This window comes from Danio rerio, chromosome 7, assembly GCF_049306965.1.
Source record: "Danio rerio strain Tuebingen ecotype United States chromosome 7, GRCz12tu, whole genome shotgun sequence".
In the NCBI taxonomy this organism is placed as follows: domain Eukaryota; kingdom Metazoa; phylum Chordata; class Actinopteri; order Cypriniformes; family Danionidae; genus Danio; species Danio rerio.
This window is the reverse complement of record NC_133182.1, coordinates 51,640,001-51,664,303: the sequence shown is the minus strand read 5'-3', so window position 1 is coordinate 51,664,303 and position 24,303 is coordinate 51,640,001. Positions and strand designations below refer to the sequence as shown.

At 36.5% G+C, this 24,303-nt stretch overlaps 2 protein-coding genes across 3 annotated transcripts in view; one reads left to right on the top strand and one right to left on the bottom strand.

Moving 5' to 3' along the window:
* The window catches only part of pamr1a (peptidase domain containing associated with muscle regeneration 1a), a 45,166-nt gene that overhangs the window by 20,401 nt on the left and 462 nt on the right, over positions 1-24,303 (bottom strand). The window contains exons 1-6 of one of the 2 annotated variants that reach the window (XM_068222720.2): positions 23,801-24,303; positions 23,446-23,633; positions 9,289-9,408; positions 3,032-3,208; positions 713-838; positions 494-608 (exon numbers count right to left, since the gene is read on the bottom strand). The exon at positions 23,801-24,303 is cut by the window's right edge and continues 462 nt beyond it. In XM_068222720.2, coding sequence (XP_068078821.1) covers positions 494-608; positions 713-838; positions 3,032-3,208; positions 9,289-9,408; positions 23,446-23,497 — 590 coding nt within the window. In that variant the 5' untranslated portion in view covers positions 23,498-23,633; positions 23,801-24,303. The remainder of the gene's footprint in view (positions 1-493; positions 609-712; positions 839-3,031; positions 3,209-9,288; positions 9,409-23,445; positions 23,634-23,800) is intronic. The other variant, XM_073907283.1, reaches the window with a different exon arrangement.
* The window catches only part of fjx1 (four-jointed box kinase 1), a 1,767-nt gene continuing 1,013 nt past the window's right edge, over positions 23,550-24,303 (top strand). The window contains exon 1 of the mRNA XM_001337564.9: positions 23,550-24,303. This exon is cut by the window's right edge and continues 1,013 nt beyond it. Coding sequence (XP_001337600.3) covers positions 23,727-24,303 — 577 coding nt within the window. The 5' untranslated portion in view covers positions 23,550-23,726.

The window sequence follows — 24,303 nt, the reverse complement described above, 5'->3', positions numbered from 1 at the left end:
GAGTATATCATAATTATAAAAGGTTCTACTTTTATTCATTATTTTTTCTTTGGCTTAGTCTCTTTTCTGTCGCTACAGTGGAATGAACTGCCAACTGCCCTTCCAGCCAAAACCAAATACTGGGAAACCCCCATATACTCTTACATTCACACACACTCATACAATAAGGCCAATTTAGTTCATCCAATTCACCTATAGCGCATGCCTTTGGAGCGTGGGGGAAACCAAAGCACCTGGAGGAAACCCACACCAACATGGGGAGAACATGCAAACTCCACACATAAATGCCTCCTGACACAGCCGGGACCTGAACCTGTGACCTTATTGCTGTGAAGCTACAGTGCTAACCACTGAGCTGCCTATAAAGGGTTCTTCATGCTGATTAATTAATAAAGTAATGAATAATATAATGTCATTAATTTATTCCAATAATTTGTAATTAAATAAATAAAAATTTATAATTATTCATCAGATTTGTAGTATTGAAAGTTACCTTAGCTCCATTGTTGTGCCTCTGCCAACTTTTAGTGTCCATTCACATTTAGCATTGATTGGATAACTCTCTAAAGTCACATGACCGTGTGGCCTCTGTATGACTTCTCCGCATGCTAAAGTTGGTGAATAGAGAGTGTGTCTATTTTAATGCTCCTATTTGGAACAGTAAAAAGCAATATATTTAATCCTGTTTTCCAGAACGAATAGAAAGACTCACTGAGACAGTCTCCTCCAGACCACCCTTGGCGACAGGATGTGCAGTACCTGCCTCTGATGTAGAAATCATCTTTGGCCTGCCAGGTGCCATTGCTGCAAGTCTTACAGTTGTCAAAAATGCTGCAGCCTTGGGTGATACAGAAATCATTTACTTCTTGAAAACAATTATTTAATTAATGTGTATGAAAGCAGTAACTAACTAATTAAAAAAAAAACAAGTAAATAAATATAATATAATAATAACAACAATAATAATAGTAATAGTAATAATAATGACAACATTTACAATACTAATAATATATTGAGTTCAATCTAATAATATTTATATATGAATAATAATATGATAATTAAATATAACACAAAAAAATACAATGTAAACAAACAAACAAATGCAAATAAAACAACACAGGCTCATTCTGAAAACATAGCCCTATGTACGTTTCTGGAGATCACAAATTATGTAGCCAGAAGTGTGTATGGCTGTATTTCAGCAAACACTTTGGGAAGCCGTTCCTTTTCGTGCTTACCAGCTGACCGCTTACCTCCATGTGGACGGCTTTCCCACTGTTACCAGTTATATCACCATGTACGTCGGCAGACTTGAGATGCAGAGAGGAGTTGACCACGATGACGAGGTTCAAGTCCAGTAAAGAACGGTTTCAGAAAGAAGGTAAGACAAGAACAAAAGCTAACAAATAATATAAACAAGTGAATAGCAGGGTGAGAATGTGGTAAAATCTGAAAACTTTGTGACAATCAGACGAGGCTTTTCTTTTTCTCGGTTCCTTTTTGAAACTGTCGGCTGGGTTTAGGGAAGTGAGTGGGCGGGTCAATTTGTGCTTTTAAAAACTATTGCTTGGGTTTAGGGAAGGAGGAGGGTGGGTCAGTTGATCGGTCAGTCAGTCAGTCATTCAGCCAGTCAATAAGTCAGTCGACAGCGGCCTCTGGTGGATTTACACAAAAACAACAGGCGTAAATGGTGTGAGAGAAATTTGAGATCTCAAAAAACATACACAGCGGCAGTGAATTCGCAAAAAACTTTAAAAAAAAATACCTCCCAGGATGTATTTGGAGCTCTCCAGAAATGTATATAGAGGTACTGTATGTTTTCAGAATGAGCCTAAATGAATGAATGAGTTGAAATAAAATCAATTAATTAAAAATGTGATAAACAGACGGATAAACAGACGGATAAAAAACAAACTAACCAAAAAGTACATAAATTAAAAATTTAATTAAATAAATAAAAACATACATACATGAATACTGTTTATGAAAGCAGACAATATAAATAAATATAATTAAACAAACAAACCAACAAATGCTAATGAAAGCAGAAAACGCAAGTAAATGCAACCCAGGCTCATTCTGAAAACGTACCACTATATACATTTCTGGAGACCGCCAAATACATCTCATGAGGTACGTTTTTTGGAGTTTTTGTTTTCGCGAATCAACCAGAGGCCAATGTGTTTGCTTTTTTGAAATCTCAAATTTCTCTCGCAAGTGCCATTCGTGCCTGCTATTCTCTTGTAAATCTAAGGCCGCTGTTGACTGACTGAACGACTGACCGATCGACTGACCCACCCTCCTTCTGCACTAAACCCAACCAATGGTATTTTAAAAAGCACAGATTGACTCGCCCACCGACTTGCTTAAACCCAACGGACAAATTTAAAAAGCAATTTAGAAAAAGAAAATCACTTGCCTTATTTTTGCCATGTTTTACCTACAATCTCACCCTGTTATTTACATGTTTACTTCTTTTTTTGGCTTCTGTTTTTGTCTCACCTGCTTTCTGGAACCGTTCTTTACCGGAAATCAATCACCGGTCATCTTCCCTCTGCGTCTCAAGTCCACCGACGTACAAGTCGAGCTAACTGGACAAACTGGTAACAGCGGGAAATCCATCCATATGGACATAAGCGGTCAGCTAGTAAGTGCGAAAAAGGAACAGTGTCATACTGCCCCGTAGTGTCGTTTTAAAGATGAAATGCAGCCATTTGTACTTCTGGTTACATACTTCACAATCTCCAGAAATGTATAGGGCTTTGTTTTCAGAAGAAGCCTATGTTGAGTAAATGAAATAATTAATGAAAGTATGGAAACAGCAAATGGAAAGCATACTTTTGGTAAAATAACAGCTAAGTATGCTAAATAAGTATTATAGAATATATAAATATAACATGATATAATAAATAAATAAACAGAATTATTCAGTTGCAATATAAATCCAATTATATAAACAGCTCAAGCTGAAAAAAACACATTAGCAGGTCATCAGCAGTTCAAAACTTATAACAGAGCTGTTCCCTCTTACCCTGGTGTAGGATGCAGGGGTCACACTCATCCAGAACATTTCGACAGCAGGGTACAGCATAGCCCACTTTCACTCCCTGAGACGGGCACTTACATGCAATCTGCTCATACTCACAGCAGGTACGGCACATGGCGTTCCACTGCGGGCCAGGGCACTTATCCTCCTGCGACCTAAAAACTAAATCAAGCAGCCCAGATGTCAGAAGTCCTGCACACTTCTCTAGAATTCATGAGACGGATGTTAAGTGATGCTAAATAAGTCATGCATCCAGTTAATTGACAGAAAGTCATTGGTTTATAACAGGATGTAAAATCTGTGGTTTCTTAGACGAATAAGTTCATCTTTAAAGTGAAAATATGTAAGATTCACAATATGTAGAACAAAAGAAATAATGCAGATGTACATTAGCTTGATGCTATCTTGTAAAAGAGCAAAGGGATGATGGCAGTTGTCGTATTCAACTCTACAGTTGAATGGAAACCAATTAAATGGGACTCAAGCATAAATGATCTTCATGGATGAGGTAATGAATGAAAGATTTACTAACGTTACAATTTAATAAATTAATTCCATCTTATTTTCCACTCTAATGAAAAAGCTGGAAGTAAGCTAAAATTATGCTAACTTGCTACTCGTAGAAATCCCTTTCTATGCTGCACACATCATCAAATTATGTGTTTGTTTCCATGATCCACAGGGTTTGTTGCATGTTTTTCGCTGCAATTCTGTCAGGGCTGATACAGCAAAGCTGTTGGTTTGCTGAAAGCATTTTTGTCAAGAAAACTGTATGAGAATTAAAGAAGGGCAAACTTTGCCTTTTATCAATTGAGTTCACTACCTTTCAGAAATATCTGTGCTACTGTGTTGGCCTATGTTCAAAATCCTCCAGATTACCAGCAGGGCTAATGGTTGAAATAGCCTCCTGAGACCCGAAGACATTTTTTTATAATTTTTTCTGTGATTTCCTACATCCTTTGGGTTAAAAAAAATCTACAATTTAGATTTTTTACATTTTGTTTTTATTTTTAGTTTTACAGCATGTCCACTGTAGTGGACCACAGGCCCATTTTAGTTCAAAACGACCGCCACTCAGACAGCAAAATTGTACAGGATATGGCTGTAAAGGAATATTAAAACAATATTATTGTAACAAAAACAAAACAAAAAACATGTTTTTTAATTTGTATTAAAATTCTTGAGACAGTTTATTCTAAAAGAGAGCCAAACTCAAAAAAACAATACAAAACCAAAAAAGAAGTGATGTTAATCCAACACAAATTTAACATAAAAGTGATTTAAAACTGATTTTCATTCTCTAATTGTCTCTAATTCTCTAATTGTCTGATTGTCAGACTCAAAATTAGAGTCTCCCTTAACTATTTTATAAAGAATCCTCTCTGCTTTTGTTCTGCCTCCTACAACATGCAGTCATTAACTACCTCAACATGGTCTTGGTGTCCACTACAGTGGACATTTAAAAAAGGATGATGTTTTGAAACACAAACAAGTTAACAGCTTTAAAAGCTAAAAGTATTGTTCCTGACACTTTAATAATATATATGTAATAATAATAGTAAACATTCAATTGAAAAACATTCAAAAAGCTACATTTAACATGCCTCTCTCCTTCCCATAAAATTGTATATCAGCCATTTTGGAAACAGTGTAAGAAGTGGTTCCTAGCATGCCAGACAAACAAATGACATATCACAAGTCTGAAAACGCAATGTCCACTACAGAGGACACAAGTCAATGGGCGGGGAAAGATAGGGCAAGAGAGACCTGCTGCACTGCTCCATTGTGTCTGCATTCAGACCAGGGATTGAGGAGGAGAGAAGTCATCCTGATTTATATAAACACAATTGTCTTTATAGTGATATAACTAATTGTGGTTATGTGTATATGAAATTACGAATAACAAATGTAGCAGGGCATTAAATTACTTACTGTTTATTTCTTTGCATTTTTACTTCGTAAACTATAAAATCATGCATCTCATGTTTTGTCTCATTTTGTGAGCCAACTGACAACAGTCGTTCGCTAACCTCTTTGTCCCCTGCTCTGCCGGCGATGCCCAGTCCTCTCTCTGCTCACAGTGCTTCACGCCCATCTCGGAGCATTTTTTGAAAAAAATTCTGAGGTAGAATTGAACCGAAAGAGGAGGGTTTCATGGCCCTTAAAAGGGATAGTTGACCCAAAAATCTAAAGTCTGTAATCATTAACTTTCCCTCTACTTGTTGTTACAAATCTGTTTTGGTTTCTTTTTTCTGTTGGACACGAAATAATATATTCTGAAGAAAGCTTGAAACTTGCAACCATTGACTTCCATAGTATTTGTTTTTCCTATAATTGATGTCAATGGTTACAGGTTTTCAGCTTTCTTCAAAATATCTTCTTCTGTGTTCACAACAGAAGAAAGAAACTTATAGATGCTTATATCACTTGCAGTGTTGGTCGCATTACAAGTAACGCAAGTTATGTAATAATATTACTTTTCTAAATGACAAGTAATGAACATCTTTTGCTCTGTGCAGAATTTTGCACAAAATCTACATATTTATGCAGAATGATTTTGAAATTACAGTAACAAAAAATTTAAAACATATAATTAAAAAAAAATAACTTTTAAACTTAACTTATTTAAGGTATATGATGTGAATCCAATTTAAACAAAAAAAAAATATCCTTTTGCAAACTGTATTGTACATAGCTCATATAAACATTTGTTTATTATTCAACATTACTGAAATTTAAATCAAAACTCTTACATAAGTAAATAAATAGACATGGATTCTGCGGACACAGGTTCCATGTGGGCCTATTTATAACTACATTATATAGGCTTTATCATGCAGTCATTACCCTGCAAAATGTTGTCACCAATCAGCATAATGAGCAGGAGTGGGTACACTGATTTTGTTGCGAACAATAAATGTTATTTTCCCTAGCTAATCATCAACAGCCAAAGTTTCTGACATCTGAGGAAAACCAGATATGACAACACTGACAGCTAAAGCAATTTACAGACTGTAAGAACAGTTAAAACTGCAGTGTTGTCTGGTTTTTAACAATATTTGAGACATTTGGGTTAAGTTATGGCAAGCACACAGTATTATTTTTGAATATTATAATGCACAAACTTTGCATATTGCACCTTAAAGTTCTCAATCGTGTCTTGGCATGTTTAACTCATACTTCCATCATAGATTTGATTATCAGTCATGTAATTATAGTGTGTGCTCTGTAACCACCCATCATGAGTTTTGCTGTGATCATAATATAGATTAAAGATCACCAAGATCTGTTTGCACAGTGCCATAATTATAACCTACTGTTTTCTTTCTTGTGGAAGCAAGACTCCTGTCTGTTTTCTTGCTATCTTTGAGTTTACAGACAGGTTCATATAGTCACTTCCTGGCGCATTCATCTCAAGCCTGTTTTTCTCATTTGTGGGGAAAACGGCCAAAGAGACTTATGCACCTCAAAGTGAATCAAACCTCTTTAGACATATTATATTGAATTTGTAAGCAGCATGAGTACAACTTGTTAGAAATAAACATTTAAACAGATTCACATTTTTTTCTTCCTGTCTCTTTATATATAAAAACTACCAGTCAAAAGTTTGGGGACAGTAGGATTTTTAAATGTTTTAAAATAAGCTTCTCCTGCTCACTAAAGATGCATTTATTTGATCAAAAATACAGAACCATTGTAAAATTGTGAAATGTTTTTGCACTATAAAATAAATGTTAAAATGTATATTATTATTTAATTTAATCATTTATTCCAATGATTTTAATGATGCATTTCCAGCCTTATAATTCAAGTCTTCAGTCACAAGATCCTTCAGAAATCCCTCTAATATTAATTATTATTGTTTTTGTTATTATTATTAATAATAATTTTATTATTAATGTAATTATTAAAAAAAACAACAATGACTGGAGTGATTTCATATGAAATTACATACATTAAGAAAGCATTTATTTAAAATTACAATAAATATTTAACAACTGAACATTTTTTTTTATATTTGATAAACGCTGCCTTGATGAACAGAAAAATAAATAAATAAATAAAAGAATAGACCCTAAACTTTTGAATGGTTGTGTTTATATAACAAAGCTGGTAACACTTAGGCTGCGTCCGAAACCATGTACTTCCATACTATATAGTACGCTAAAATCAGTATGCGAGCCGAGTTGTGTGTACGAATTCATAGAATTCGAAAATCAGTATGCAAGAAGTACCCGGATGACAACTTCCGGCGAGATTCTGGAGTGCGCATCCCATGCATGCTGCGCTATCCCATGATGCCCCGTGAGAGAATTCATGACGCAGGAATTCCATTCATACTTTTTCCACAATCATACTGTAGATCAGGGGTGTCAAACTCAATCCCTGGAGGGCTGAAGCCCTGCACAGTTTAGTTCCAACCCTGCTCCAACACATTTACCTTTAGGTTTCAAACAAGCCTGAAGGACTCAATTAGTTTGATCAGGTGTGTTTTATTAGGGTTGGAACTAAACTGTGCAGAGCTGCGGCCCTTTTGGAACTGTTTGACACCTGTGGTATAGAACATACTTTTCTAACGGCCGAGTAGTACGTTTAAATTGAAATGCAGTACCTACTGAGTAGTAGGCAGTTTCGGACGCAGCCTTATTTTTGATGATCTCCTTCAGAAACTCTGTTGACTATATACAGATGTGGCTACTGATAATGCGCGAGTGAATTAAAGTGATCACATAAGTTACAGTAAAGTGCGCCACAGCGCAACATGGTCTAACACAAGAAATACATGGCCAACAGAGGGCAGTTATGTGACATAGTGAACATACTGAACTGATATACCGTAGCAGGTGGCCAACCTTGTTCCTGGAGAGCCACCTTCAGGCAGATTTCAGTTGCAACCCAAATCAAACACACCTGCCTGTAATCATCACGAGGTGTTCAGGTCCTAATTAATTGGTTCAGGTGTGTTTGATATGGGTAGCAACTGAAATCTGCAGGAAGGTGGCTCTCCAGGAACAGTGTTGGCCAACCCTGAGCTAGAGCGTGCTGAGCAGTGTGACGCTCCGCTAAGAATTGTGCTGCATGGTTGTGTGCTTGCTCACCGGTAAACCAATACCGCTCAGATCCCGCACCGACATAAAATTTCTCTAGTAGGCTAACTCACATTTTTTTGTAGCTAAAAAACCTTAAATAACTGTCTAAAATTAATGCACTTCTATAAAATAAGTTTCTTTTTCAAAGCGCCATGCTTTCTTGTGCTTTCTTTTTTCTTTGATTATATATATTTTTTTAGCTTTTTCAAGAATTAACAATACAGAACATCAAAACAATGCAGCAAACAAACTAAATTAAAACATACACAGTATATAAAATAAATAAGTAAAATAAAAATAAATAAATAAAAATGGAGGAGATACAGTATAAACAAGTAGAAAAAAAAATTGTCAAATCAAATCTAGTGGTACTGTTTTGTGCTTTTTTCTTTTAGTACAGTTTTTTTTTAAATAATATTTTAAAAGGCCTTAGTGATTAACTGTGTATTTTATAGTATATTTATTTAGGCAGCTGTGTGTGTTATTTTATAATACAGTTTAACTGACTGTTAGCCTATTTTAAACTACAGAGCTCTGAACATAATTCGCATAGCAAATTCGCTTCAAAGACCACGTCTTATTAATGCATATCCTTGTTTTATTTAAGGTTATACTTTAATAATTAATTATGAATTGGAAGATTATAGGACTATATTTTTTGTATAGATTGTAGGACTATAATCCAGAAAAGTCCTACTAAATCTATAAAACTAAAGAATTAATTTACAAATTAATTCATGTCATTTAAGCCTGCATGAACAAAAGAACACACACAGGTAGGTGATTTTTTTGTAAGTGAAACACATCAACTTTATTAAACCTTACCATAAACTTTTAAAAAACAATTTATAATTATAAAAAAATATAATAATACTTTAGTGAGAGTAAAGATGAAGTTACTTTAAAGTCATCAGAAAGAATCAAATCAACTGAAACGTCAGGTAGTCTGATCTAAAAAGCACACTTCAACTGAATGCAACCTGCAGGATAACATTAAGTGTTGGACTAAACACACACACACACACACATATTTTCCAGTGGCTGTGGTATTTAAATTACACCGTGCATTGAAATAACAGTGTTTGTGTCAGAGAAACCCAGTCATTACTCTTGAAAGTGAGCGTTACAGTTGAGTTCTTGCAAAACTCTTACCATTTGGCCAAGATGCCCCAGTGCTTAAAAGCTGAAGAAGATAAAGAAGGACGAGGAGCGAAGCCGAGTGGTATCCAGACTCAGGGGCCATCCATATCCCTGCGCTCACAGCCAGCTGGCCTGCGGGAGAGAGCATTCTTCAGCCAACACTTCTGTTGTGTCAAATGAGCTCCTGCAACATGAGGCCAGTCATTAGAAACCCCCAGTCTCTCCGTCTTCCTTTCTCTCTCTCTCTTTCTCTCTCAGACAGTTTCCTCTAACTCTCTCCCTTAATTTACAGTCTGTTGCAGTTTCACTGTGACGTAAGGAGTTTGATGGAGAGCAGGGGGGAAACCTTTAACCCATTCTTCTACTAGTGTCATGTTTGTCTGTTTGCTAGACACAGTTACTAAGTGACTAAATATATAAATATCTGTAAACAAAGCAAACAGCTGTAAATGGGCTTCAATTGCACGTTTGTTGGCGTCAAGAGAACTCTTGGGGTGGTAATAATTTAGGTTATCATTAATGCTCTGATTAAGCACTTTTGGGGGGAAATAGAAGGATGGAGAATATATATTAAAGCGTCATTTCACTGGTCAAGCAGATAATAGGATGTGGAGAGGTATTATACAAATGACTGACTCAGAAAACTGCTGTTCTTTCATTTGCTCTCTCTCTCTCTCTCTTTTTCTCTCTCTCCTCCCCCATCTGTTTCTGTATTTGTCAGATCCTTTTGGTTTATTTTCTTTACATGTAGCCTTCTCCATTTTTGCTGTGTAAAGTTTACAGCTGTTTGTAAAGCTGATGATAATGAACTGTATGAGAGTGAATGGGGTTTGGTGTGAGGGTCCAGCAGGACAGGCTACAGAGAAAAACATTTGCTCCGTTTGTTTTGAGTTCCCATGGAAATCAAGTTTTCCATGTTCCTAACTGCTCCTGAATACACTCATTTTGAATGAAGAAAATCCCCCACTTGTATGAGTGCAATGATTAATAAATGTGTCACAAGACACATGGCACAAACACAATAGAAAACTGGGGAACAAAAAACGAAACACTTTTTATATGAATTCAGATGCATTCTTGAAGTTTAGTTAAGTGTAGCTACATTTTTTTTAACCTCTTTTTAAAGCAAAATGGTTTATTACAAACAATATTTGACTTTTACACAGTTGTTTTTGTGAGTCAATCAGCACTTTAAATGAATGGATTTCCATATAAAACAGATAAACTACAAGATGCAGATATCTCTTATGGAGATTATTTACATTTTTAAATGCAGAGCTCAGAAAGCTCTCACCCTTTAAAAAAATAAATGAATCATAAACTGTTTGTAAAAACTGACTTGTTGCATGGTTGAAATTCATTCATTCATTCATTTTCTTTTCGGTTTATTCCCTTTATTAATCTGTAGTCGCCACAGCGGAATAAACCGCCAACTTATCCAGCATATGTTTTAGGCAGCCGATGCCCTTCCAGCCGCAACATAACACTGGTAAACACCCATAACACACTCTTTCACACAAACATACTACGGCCAGTTTAGCTTGTTCAATTCCTTCATAGCGCACGTCTTTGGACTGTGGAGGAAACCGGAGCCCCTGGAGGAAACCCACGCCAACACGGGGAGAACATGCAAACTCAGCATGTTATTGACCCGGTCCGGACTCGAACCAGCAACCTTCTTGATGTGAGGTGACAGCGCTACCCACTACGCCACCGCGCTGCCCCAGTTGAAAAAACTTGCATATTTTAAATGTACAGTAAAAAAAGTAGGGTTCCACACAATTCCTTCATGTTGTCCCAATACAAATCGATTAAATTAACTTAAATAAACTCATTTTTACAAATTTGAGTGGTTTAACCCTTGTGTACTGTTCATATGTACTACTTTTTTGTTATGTTAGAAACTGTAACAGTAAACTAGATTTATTTTTACGTTTTATCACAGTCTTGAATAAGTGATCAATTAGTAACAACGCTGGCTTTGACGCTCTGTTAGATTTAAATTTCTCTCCCTATATTTTACTGTTGGGGCTGTTTTTGCCCAATTGACTTCTATTATAACCACATTTGATGGTGCATAAATACACAGTCTTTGTTGTTATTAACTCCATGTAGTTCTGAGAGCTGAGGTGCATATTTGATTTCCTCAGACACATCAAGGTAAGTGCAAAAAAAGGTCACTCTCACACACTCAAAGACACACATACCTACACTTTAAATCCATAAACTTTTTTGCACAGGCCTATCTAAAGGGTTAATGCTGCCAACTGATGATGAACAGTAAAAATGACACATTTTACCTCTTCCCTACAGGAAAAACCAGCAACAATCAAAAATGCATGATGATATGGTGTCATGGTTTTGTAATAAAAAAAAAAGTGGTTATAATGGAAGTCAATGGGGCAAAAGCAGCCACAAACAGAAAATTAGGGAGAAAAAAATAAAAATGAAAACACCCCAACACACTCAAAATTATTTATTTATTTGTTTGTTTATTTATTTTATTTATTTTTGCTTGTTCAACCTACTTATTTAATATGAGCTGAAACAACACAATTCTTGAGATTTTACTGGGACAAATGTTTTTATGTTCAGTCCACATAAATTTGTTAAAAGTGTTAAGTAAACGTAATCAATTTGTGTCAGGACAACATAAATGAAATGTGTGGAACCCTGCATTTTTAAGGCTTAAACATAAAACAACTTAAAGTGTCCCGGAAAAAAGTGTTGTTTTCACTTGTTTTAAATAAGTATGTTGAACAAGCAGCAAAACTCATGTTTTAAGTGTGTGAAATGTTATGCATTGTCAGTGAAACATTTTTCAAGCTTCTTCACATTTTACTTTCTCCAATATTTCTCTGACATAAGGTTTAAAAACATGGCATATTTTATATTGACTTATTATCATTTTCCACACTTTCTACTAAAATCGCTAAATGCTATCTGATCATTTTAAGATGTTTTAGTTAGTTAATTAAGCACACAAGAGCATTTTGCTCAGAAAAAAAATATTTTTGTCAAGTCCACTGAATCAAGAACTTTTTAAAGGCTCTTTAAGAGTAGAGTATTCTGATGTTAAAAACATCTCACTTTACGAGTAAAATACAAGCAAATTTTTATTACTGCCTGTTTCTACTATACAGTATCAATTTTCCTTATAAAACCCTCCACAAATTGTTGTCATTCTCTCCAGTTAAATCCAAACAAAGATCCGTATACCACTACAGCTTTGCATGTTTTATGATTGTGTGCATATTGAAGACACATCCTTAGATGTACTGTATATGTGCTCAGAATGCTTAGCAGTTTTATGACTGTATGTCAGATTTAAATACAGCATTGCAGCCTGAAACATTGAAAGACCAGGCAAGCTAATGCATATAATACATGTCACGCTTGCTAAAAATAGCTGTTTATATATAAAAAAAGTGGTTTTACATTTGTTTTGTTTTGTTTTGCGAGGGGTAGTCAGAGAGATGTTTCACATGCAGCTCAGACATTTAATTAGTTTCAGCTGTGGCAATACTGTACATACAAACAGAATTCCACAGAAAGCTCTACGCCATGCTTTAAAAGAAACATTTCCTTCCAAACTCTGCTTCTCTTGGGCAAATGATTTATAAATCACACTGACAGTTTCAAAGGAATATTTGAATGATTGCTTCGATTATCCCAACTTTTTTACTTCTATTTAGAGATGGTCACAATCCATCAACGTCTATACTATATTTGATTACATCCGTGCGCAGCTGTATAACTTATGATAGTATGATACTGTAATCACTTATTGGAAAGCCAAACTCGCCTCTGGATGTTTTGAATGAACAAATATATGAAACACTGAAGAAGTGTTGCTGATGATGGTGTGTTCTACTTAGCATCTCTTGCTCAAGGGCAATCTAAAGGGGAAAAGGCTTTCTCTCTAAAATATTCATGGACATTCTGGAAAAAGCTTTCTAAAACGCGCATTTCCAATGAAAAGGAATTTTAAGAATCCATGAACTTTGGTACTTTGCCACTTTGGCACACACTCTGTGCAGCTTTGCAAAATTTAGGCGCTATATTACCGTGTTGCTCTCTTTTATACACTGAAACCAAAAGTTGTTCTTTCAACTTAAAATAATTAGTTGTCTTTTTGCTTAGATGTGTTTCATTATTAATTGTTTTATATTTATTATTAAAATGTAAAATTATCTTTCATTAAGTACTTTCAAAACATTTGTTTGCTACTGTTAAATAGTTGACCCAACAAATTATTTCTAACTTGGACTTGCAGAGTTTAGTTTTAATAGGTAACTTACATTTTACATTTAAGTTAGCAGAACTTGAAAGGTTTAGTTGAAAACCATTAACTTACATTTTCAAGTTATCTGTACTAACATTTATACTCATTGAACTTACCCAGCAGACACACAACATCATACGACTTTAATATTAGGTTAGATTTAAGTCACTAGTGTCTAAGAACAAGTTATTTTAATGTCCAATAATGACGTGACTTGACGTTGATACTTTGTTGATTTAAGGTTGTGCTGGACCCAAAATCTTAAACCAACATCATATTGATGTCAAATACTGACATTTCTTTATCAGGTAGGGCAACCAAAATCCAACGTCTGATAGATGTCATATTGGTAATGTCCACACAACGTCAAGCTGTAACATTATTAGTCATTAGCCCCTTTCACACAGTGATACCGGTAAATATCTGGAAATTTTCCGGAACGACTTTAACGGTATATTCAAAAAAGCGCTGTTCACACAGGCGAGGACGTTACGGAAATTTTCCGGAAAAGAGCATTCACACATCCATTCCAAAATACCGGTAAATTCTGACATCATTCACCACAAATGAGCTTTAAATGGCTGCACTTGTATTTGTAAACATTTGACTAAATTACAAACTCTGTGGATGATCAATATTGTAAAAAACTTTCGCAGGATCACTTTCGCATGTCGAGATGTTCATAATATGTGCGTGTGCAGGCACATGCAAAGCTTGAAGGTAAACAAACAACGGCTTATCATAAGCATCTCGTCGATGATTATTTACACAGTTGGCATTAAGAAGAACATATAAATGTGATCTGACTAACTTCTAGCAGATAAATGTGTCTGGAAAAATATTCAAAGGCTTTTATTCTCATAAACCGCGCGGACATAAATGCGTCTGACTGTTGTGATTGGCTAAAGCAGACGTCTCACGTCAGCACGTTCTAGACGTGCACGCGCTTATTACGGCAATCTTCCTTCTGCATTCACACAGCGCAGCATTCCGGCAAATTGCCGGTAATGTTACAACTTCTCTTTCCGGAAAATAGCCAGAACGAATTTACCGGTATTTTCAAAAAGGACCTGTTCACACATACAAGCTTTTGCTGGCAATTTTCCGGAAAGGTCTGTATGTGTGAAAGGGGCTATTGACATTCGGTTGTTTTTAGGTTGGAAAGTGACCAAACTGCAAAGCCTGTCCAATGTTGGACATTGACGTTGGCCTGACATTGGGTTCTGACGTCAACCCGATTTTCATTTCCAAACAAAATACAACCTCCCATGCATCATGTTGACGTCCTGTGCCTGCCGGATAATTACAAATTTTCTCAATTAGCAATACAGACAACCAAATACAATTCACATTGTATTAAATTATTTTACTTTCAGATGGAATGGTGCACCAGTGGTTAACACTGTCGCCTCACAGCAAGGTCACTAGTTTAAGTCCTGACTGGGCCAGTTGGCATTTATTGAGTTTGCATGTTCTTCCCTTGTTGGTGTGGGTTTCCTCCAGGTGCTCCGATTTCTCCCACAGTCCAAAGTCATGCGCTATAGGGGAATTGAATAAACTAAATTGGCTGTAGTGCATGAGTGTGTGTAGATTAGCTCATTTTACAGCTTTTAAAGTAGCTTAACATAGATGAAGAATAGAGTAGAAAGCCAATATATTTAACATTGTTAAGCACTTTAGTAACTTTTCTAAGATGCATTCATAAAGTAAAAGATTAATGGCCCATTAAACTCTTTTGAACTGATGAAAAATGTTGTGAATTGCCTGCATAAGATGAGTTTTTGAATACGAAAGTAGAACTAATTGTTTTAATATATGACAAACTGCTTATGCTGTCCCTCATTTATGAGTAACTTCGGATAAGAACATCTGCTACATGAATGAGAATGTGTAGTTTTTCTTTAAAGTAATTCATTGTTTCTTTTTTAAATCACAATTAGAGTACCTGTCCAAATGATTAATATGGTCCTGCTTATATTTGAGAACTGCGGATGCATTGAAATGTTTGAGCTGCCTAGCAGAGGTTTATTTTTGAGCTTTGTTTTTTTTCAGAGAACTTGTCAATCAGGTCTCTATCTTTCCTCCACAGCACAACCTGCAGTCATGGGTTGAGAAGTGGACGTCCCGCAGAGACTGCACTGATCTCAACGAAATCCAGCAGTGGGCCAAAGCTGTCTCCAGGTCAGCCTTATTTTTGCTCTTCTCATCTTGTCTGATGCCTTTCAAGCTAATGACCAACAAACCTGTTCTCTGCAACAACCTCCTCACAGACAAACTGGCCAGGATGAAAGATCACAACTTATAACCAAACGAAGCCAAAGACAGAGCTCCTTGTCAAAGCTGCCAGCCACAATACAACACAGCATGTCAAAACAAATAGGCCTGATTGGTTTTGACGAAAAGTAGGTATTTTATGGCTCTGAAAATGAGACTTCTGATTCATTAAACGAATGAATGAATGAATGAATGAATGAATGAATGAATGAATGATTATAATGGCCTCTTGACAATCATGTTTATGACAGATTTATGACAGGTTAGGATGTCTTGATAATGTCAAGTTGTCACGACAAAGACAAAATATGATGCATTATGTTAAAGAGCCCCTATTATGCATTATAAAAGGTTGCATTTTGGTTTTGGGGGACTCCAACAACAGGCTAATATGCATGCAAGGTATGCATGCTTACAATATGCATTTATTTTTACCTTATTATCCCAACAACTCCCATATTATATGTTCAGTGGTTCCCAAACTCCTCCTTAGAGTGATGCTAATCTGCACTGATTGGTCCGATGACCCTTTCTGTTGTGATTGGTCGACTGCATTTAGCGCAATGCAGAGAGAAACACCCACCATGATTTTTCAACATTGCTGAAGTAGTCAGAGTGCAGAGTTTATGTGTCGACCCAATGCAGGTGTGCATTAAAGCAATGCACTTAAACTCCAGCATATTGCTCTAGTCTTAACCATAAGTAAAAAGAACAACACACACTCAGTAATAATCCACACAGTGTCAAAAGTTGAATTATTTTAAAACTTGACCACTGCATGTGTGTATGAACAGCTGATGGTGGCCATGGCAATGACAAACAACTGAGAATCGCGAGCTCACAAACACATTTAAATCCGTAAACAAAGCAGCAAGAATTTTCAACGTGGTTTTAGACGCAATATGAAAATATAGAGAGTTAACCAGATATAGTACAAGCCGTATGGAGCAATTACAAATAACAAAACACAATTAATTACGTATTCTGCAAGCTATAGAAAACAAGGAGGCAACCATTTTAATCGCACTCACTTACACTTGTGAAATGTAGGAAGAAACTGATCTGTACTGTGTACTGATAAAATTTCTGAAAAGCTCTGACAAAGTCCCATACATCAATACCAGTTGCAGGGTAGATTATTGCATTAATCACCAGAATGTTCACTCATTAAAGTTCACTCATCTTTAGTAATGATCAGTCCCACACACACACTTACTCTGTTAGCGTTTGAAGGGAAAGGCACCTCATATTTGGTATTGTTTTGTGTTGACGTCAATATGAACAGGCAAAAGTTCCGGACGATCGACAAATCATTTAAACAACTCAAATATTTTATTTTACAAATCTTTATTTTTAAACAAGGTGCAATTTCAGATTTAAACCTCATGTGGATGTTTTCATTCACTTAGAGCTGTGTTTCACACTGCATGGAAGGTCGTTTTCAAAAACCAATAATAGGGGCTTTTTAAGTTGCCACAACTATACACCGTAAAAAATATTTGTTTCATTATTTTCATTGGTTTACTTTATTTCCTTTTTTCTTTTGGATTGCATTACAAGATATTGAGCTTTCCTCCAGAAGTTTTTGATGTTGAAAAGTTTGAAAAGTGAAAATTTTAATACTTCAAAGTGATATAATGCCTGTGTTTTTGTTACGGTACAAAAACCTAGCAACAAACTCCCAGTACTTACTCTGTTATTTTACAGACCTAATTCCCTCTATATTATTTCTTAAACAATATCTCATCTCAAACTACTAAAAATGCCAATAAAAGTCTACATTGTTCATCTGCAGAGTTAAATTTTAAACATCAAAAGTCGATAGAGCAGTGATAAAACTCTGATTATGCAATTCACAACCAGAAAACACCATGTGAACAACCAAATATAGAACATGTTAATAAACAGATATTTTTTACAGTGTAAGACATCTCAAACAATGTCATCTTTGCATTTAAAATGACATAACTGAGCTGTCATAAGCATGGATAAAATCTCCTTCATATTCACGACATCGTGATATTTGTCTTGTAGTGATTATAAAGATAGTTGAAGTCAGAACTATTAGCCCCCCTTTGAATTTTTGAAATGATGTTTAACAAAGCAAGGACATTTTTAGAGAAAGTCTTATTTGTTTTATTTCGGTTAGAATTAAAGCAGCTTTAAAACAAACAAAAAAAAACATTTTAAGGACAAAATTATTAGCCCCATTAAGCGATGGTCTACAGAATAACCTAACCTGCCTAGTTAACCTAATTAACCTAGTTAAGCCTTTAAATGCCACTTTAAGCTGTATAGAAGTGTCTTGAAAAATATCTAGTCAAATTTACTGTCATCATGGCAAAGATAAATAAATCAGTTATTAGAAATGGGTTATTAAAACTGTTATTTACTTGTTAGTTACTTCTCCCCGTTAAACAGAAATTGAGGAAAAAAATAAACAGGGGGGGCCTAATAATTCTGACTTCAACTGTATCATGACAGTTTTAAGAACACCACCTTTAAATAACGCGGTATCAACTACTGGAAAATAATTACACTGCATGAAAGCTCTGCACAAGTTCCAAATTACATTTAAAAAAATAAAAAAAACATGCATGCCAACATCCCATTTTGGGGACCAACGCACTCTCTAACATCCAAACCCCAACATATCCTAATCTTCCCAGCAGGTGCGAAGCTCCGAAATCAGTGTGCGTGCATTCATGTGAAGAGTGACAGAATGGTGGCAGGGGGAGGATTTAGGCACAACACCTGCAGCTTTTTCATGATCCATGCCAGACATTTTGGGAACATGAGCTGACCAGCTGTATGTCTGGCAGTGCATTCAAGTAATAAGTAACAAGTCAAAACAGAATGACAGTAGGCCAGATCAGCTCAGGCATGATAAAACCACCCATAAAGCTGCTGTGATAATACCACAATAATTATGACAGCACTGTTTATTACTGTTAAAATGCTGTTAAATGTAGATTCAGAAGGGTTTTCAGTTGAATCTTGTTATCCTTTGCGGTAACACTTTATTTTGATGGTGCATTTGAGTATTAGTAGACTGTCTGCTTGATATATGTTACTGCTCCTTCAACAGACATTTAACTGACTATAAGAAACTTTGCAAGTACATGTCAACATACACTAACCCCAACCTAACAGTCCACTTAAAATCTAATGAGAATTAGTTGTATGTAGATGCAATGTAACTTAAATTCAACAAACGGACCATCACAATAAAGTGTGACCTCCTTTGCAAAAACTACCATATCATAAAAGTGGCTACATTATTCTGCAGTATAAAATAGACATACTTGCATTCAGTTTTACTTTTACTTACACATATTTGTGCTGGTAAAAGCCTGCTTTTTGAATTGCAATAGTCTGCTATGAGCTCTCATTGTGTTGGATGCATTTTGCAGCATGGCAGCTGTTACCATCATGTGTTTATGCTTGGCTCTTGATGTCCAGACATTTATTCCCAATCTGTGGTGTGTGAGAGCTAAAGATCATTGCAGTTTGCCTCGTGACTCCAGAGGGGACTGCATGTTTGGAGCTTTTTATTTTCCCCTCAATTTTACTGTTTATAGTGTCTGGTCGAACAAAAACTCATTCATATCATCACATTGGATTATCCTGTTTACTCGGATTCAGTTGATTTGCATATTTTTTATATATATATATATATTTATTATTAAAATTCCTTGAGCACTTGCTGAAATAAATATATAAATGAAACATTATAAATTATAAATTGCAGAATTAAAAATGCCTTAAGCTGCACCTTGGAGATTATATTATACAGTACCTCTAAGCTGGGCGTTTGCTATTTTATTCTTTTCGATTTGTTTTTGAAGGCACGGTAAGTCTTTGGTTGCTTTTTTATTGCAGCATGTAACTTTTTTAAACTCAGAAATTTAACTAAATTTAAACATGAAAATAAAGAATTATATTTTGAACAATACACCCAAAATCAAAGTTACAAATGTCTGCACCTGACTTATTTAAAACAAAAATTGCAGCTATGTATTATGTATGATCGATTTTATAGATAGTGTTTCACTTGTAAATATGTAATTTGACGGCAATTTAAATTTGTTATGTAATGTCAATATGGGGAGACATATGGAGTTCAGAAATGCACTTCATGTAAGATAAAAGCCTTCTGATTAGCTTTAGCCCTATTCAGAAGGGAATACACGCATAGATGGAGTAATGCGATTTTAGCAGAGGATGCCTGTAATATTAATGGCCAATTCACAAGGGATAAGACATCTCAGTAAAACTGCCAGAAGTGGGAGGAGTGACTCCTTTTACGTGAGAATGTAAAATTTGCCACAGATATCTCCCACTGTTATAGAATATGCAACTGAATGTTCTTCAACAGCCTCTATGCTTAAACACACACACAAACACACACACACACACAAACACACATACTGTACTACAGTCAGGGAAGTGCTTAATGATATGGGGGCCCTAAGCAATTCCAGGTATAGGGCCAAAGCACTGAAACATTCTCTTTCTTTATAGATATATACACAGTTGAAGTCAGAATAATTAGCCCCCCTGAATTATTAGCCCCCCTGTTTATTTTTTTCTCAATTTCTGTTTAACAGAGAATTTTTTAACCCATTTTTTTTTATTAAAAGCTGCTTTTGTTTTTTAATATATATATTAATTTATTTTTTTAAACAAACTGCATGTTGAAAATACATTTTAAGTGGAACCTTTATCTAAATGTAAAATTAAATAAAAAACAGTTCACAAACTAACTGTATGTACAGTTAATAAGCCATATTTGTGATTATATTGTAATGTTTGCATGTGCAGTACATGTGGAAAATTAGATTATTCATGGGGGTCCCCGGTTTTAAAAAGAATAACTTTAAAATCTTAATGGTTATAGACAGATTTTACAACATATGATAGAAAATTTATAAATGAACTATATTAGGCAATTCTTGCCATTGGTCAGGGCCCTAAACTTCCCAGGGCTCTAAGCAGCTGCCTACCTTGCTTATTGTTTAAGGGTGCTTTCACACCTACACGTTTGTTTCGGAACGTATCTCGTTTGCCCAGTTAGCGCGGTTCGTTTGGCATATGTGAACAGGGCAATCGCGCTCTGTTCCGCGCCAAAGTAATCGCTCCGAGATCGCTTGAATGAGGTGGTCTCGGCTCGATTGAAACGAACCCTGGAGCGGTTCGATTGCAGTGAGAAAGCGATCCGATCCGAGCGCGGTTATATCACAGTGTTTTATGCATACGTAATAGGCTTACGGCTATATGAAGAGAGAATTATGAGTAGGGCGGGAAGTTTTGCGAGTCTCCGGATGCCCGCAAACGAGTGATGATCTCCCGGTAATCTTGCCTCTCCCTCCCTCAAATAGGCATCGTCGCGCACCCTTCTCACCCCTCCCCACCGTGTCTCTCCTCAGACACGTAGCGCGCGCACCCTGTCAATCACCACCAAACCACCACCTCTCCTGACAGCTGAGCGGGACGCTGCAAAATAAACCCTGACACTCTGACCAATGTGAGGAGAGTTTACTCGCACATGACTTGTTTTAGCTCTTTTGGTCTGTTTAGAAACTTTGCAGTGTGAAAGCGAACCGCTCCAAGAGCAAAGAGCAACAATGTAACAAGTAATCTCTGTTTCGGAACAACTGAATCGATTCACAGGTGTGAAAGCACCCTAAGTCCGCCCCTGACTGCTGTTAACAATACTTTAAGTATTTTTTTTTTTTTGGTAAAAGTCGCTGTAATATTTATTGACACTCTTAGTAATAATTACTGACATGAAACATTATATGAGACTAAAATAACTGGTGCTAATTACCCCACCTGTCCATGTAAAACTGATCACGGTCTAAATATGGAACTTTTGACTAAAATTACTAGTGTGAAATGCGTTTTTTTTTTACAGGGTTGAGTGTAACTTTAACCAAATGTGCAGTTAAGTGATTAAGGAAAATTTGCTGTTAAGTCTGATACATAACTGGAAAGTTTGCCAAACAAAACATGCAAACAAATATAGTATGATATTAGATTCACATAATACGATGTAGCTAATCCATGGGACTATATCACTTCAAACATATGCTGCGTTCTAATTTGCGTACTATCCATCCTAAACAGTATTTAAAAATTTAATTAGTACATCCCAAACCATAGTATGTTTGAATAAGTATGACAAAGGCTACAGGATGGTTTACTATTTCCAGTAAAATTTTTAACCATGCATTCACACAGGGCTTCAGCGTCAACGCTTGACCGAGGGCGTGTCTGAAGTTGAAGCTGACGTAATCGTCATAGCAGCAACAGCCAATGAAATTAGTCCACAATCGGCTACTGTATAAGCTGGGGTATTTGCATAAATCGATCTGATTCGCTGACGCTTCCATTGGCATTTAAAAAGTTGAAAAGTTCCCAACTTCTGCAGCGAGCAACACCACTGAAGCAGCGCCGTTGGATCCACAATTTAGTTCGGCAACGATGAACATTGCATTGACGCTGAAGCCCGTGTGAATGCAAGGTTAAAAGTTTTACTGGAGACAGTAAATCATCTGGTAACCATTGGCATACTCTTTTTAACATACTATGGTTTCGGGACATACTAATTCTATTTTCAAATACTATTTCGTATGGATATTATGCAAATTTGGACGCAGCGTATGTTTGAAGTGATATAGTCACATGGATTAGCTACATTGTAGGGTAAAAGTGTAGAAGCGTCCATACTCTAACCGCTGATAATGCACATTGTGCATTGACCTGAACTCAATTAGAACTTCAAATGTGGGTGAAAAGTGTAAATAAACTACAAACATGGCGGATCCACAAGACCAACCGCCAAGTAGAGAGAGGCTTTGTTAAAGATGTTTGTATGACTGTTAATTATTATCTAGCCAACTGGAAAATATTTAAATTGTGTTTCTGTGTTATATTTTATCTGCAACAACAATACTGAACATATATAAAGACGTGTTTGGACATTAACTCCGGAATGCATAATTATCCAAAGACCTAAGGAGATTTCTCTGCATAAAAGACGCGTGAATGAGAGCTTAATCTGCTGCTGCTTCTCCAATAAGGTAGCACATTAAATATGACAGAAATGTGGATGATGTGTGGATGATTGACAAGAGTCATAATTAAGCAACACGATGATTCATTAACAAGGATGTAGTATGTCCCAAAGCTTGCATGCTCTTCTGTTACACACTCAAAAGCAGGGGCGTAGTGTACATTGTAAAAATAGGGGAGGACAGCTGTATGAAATCCAGAAGTTTGCATTCCTAATTACTTGTTTCTAACTGGTCTGTCTCTAAAAAGGAGGGGGACGTATTTTCCTTAAAAAAAAAAGTACACTTTTAGAGTGTAGTATAAGTATGCGAATTGGGACGCAGTATCTATTTATCAAAATAACTGTTCTATTCGTTTATGTGTACATCCTCCTGGTAATTCAGTTCAGCTGTAAAGGAACAACCCACCAACTAATCACGCCATGTATTTCGCTTGAGACCCTTGAGGCGTTCAATCATAGTGCAAATAAACATCTTCTGCTGACAGACGAACCTGTAAATATAACAAAGCAGCATAGCCCCACGTGCATTTACCTGAAAGGTTTAAACATCTCGAAACACTCAGTTTTCGTCGACTCATGTGCATTCTCCCTGGAGAAATATGAGACGATATTAGTGAAGTCTCATGATCTGGTCACATGGTTGACGTCCATGCGGTGGCAGCGGAACACAGAAAGAGTTTGGGAGCAGAAGAGAGGAGTGGAGAGGCAGAGAACACCGCCCTGAAGAGGAGAATTCATTAAAACTGCACTGAAACATCAACCATGGAAGACTCTATGGTGTGAAAGGCTAAATGGAAAGCGGAATGAGCTAAAATGCGTTTAGTAATCATGAAAGCCGGCAAGGTGAAATTATGCGCGTCGCTTTGCGTGTGGCTTGGAATAGTTACCTGGATTGGGAATGTGAAGTTGCACCTTTTGTCCGTATTTGTTCAACAAGACACAGATCGAGGAGTTTTGTTCTCTGTTGCAAATAATCAGGTAAACAATACGGAGATAAACGCACCAGGTATGCGCGGTGCAAAAAGTTTTAATATTCGCTCTGCGTTGATTCTGGATAACGTGATTGAGCAGCGGGTGTTCTGGAGCGCGTGGCTTGAAGCTCTAGCCACTCGTGTTTTTGGCGTGGAGCACGAGAGGAAGTGGAGAGAGCGGGTTCGGGACGCTCGGGTGGTGGCACTGGAAGCGGGCTGCGGCAGACCCACAAACCGCCTCGCAAGCTTCGCCGACGGCACTAGAGCATGCGTGCGGTATGGCATCGACGCGGATCAAGTGCTGGGCGAAACGCTCTCCTATTATCTGGCGGAGCTGCTTGGGATTTCCAACCTTCCGCCCTTGTCGCTTTCCAAACTGAACCTGTCCAGTGAGCAGTGGGCAAGTGTCCGGGAAAATA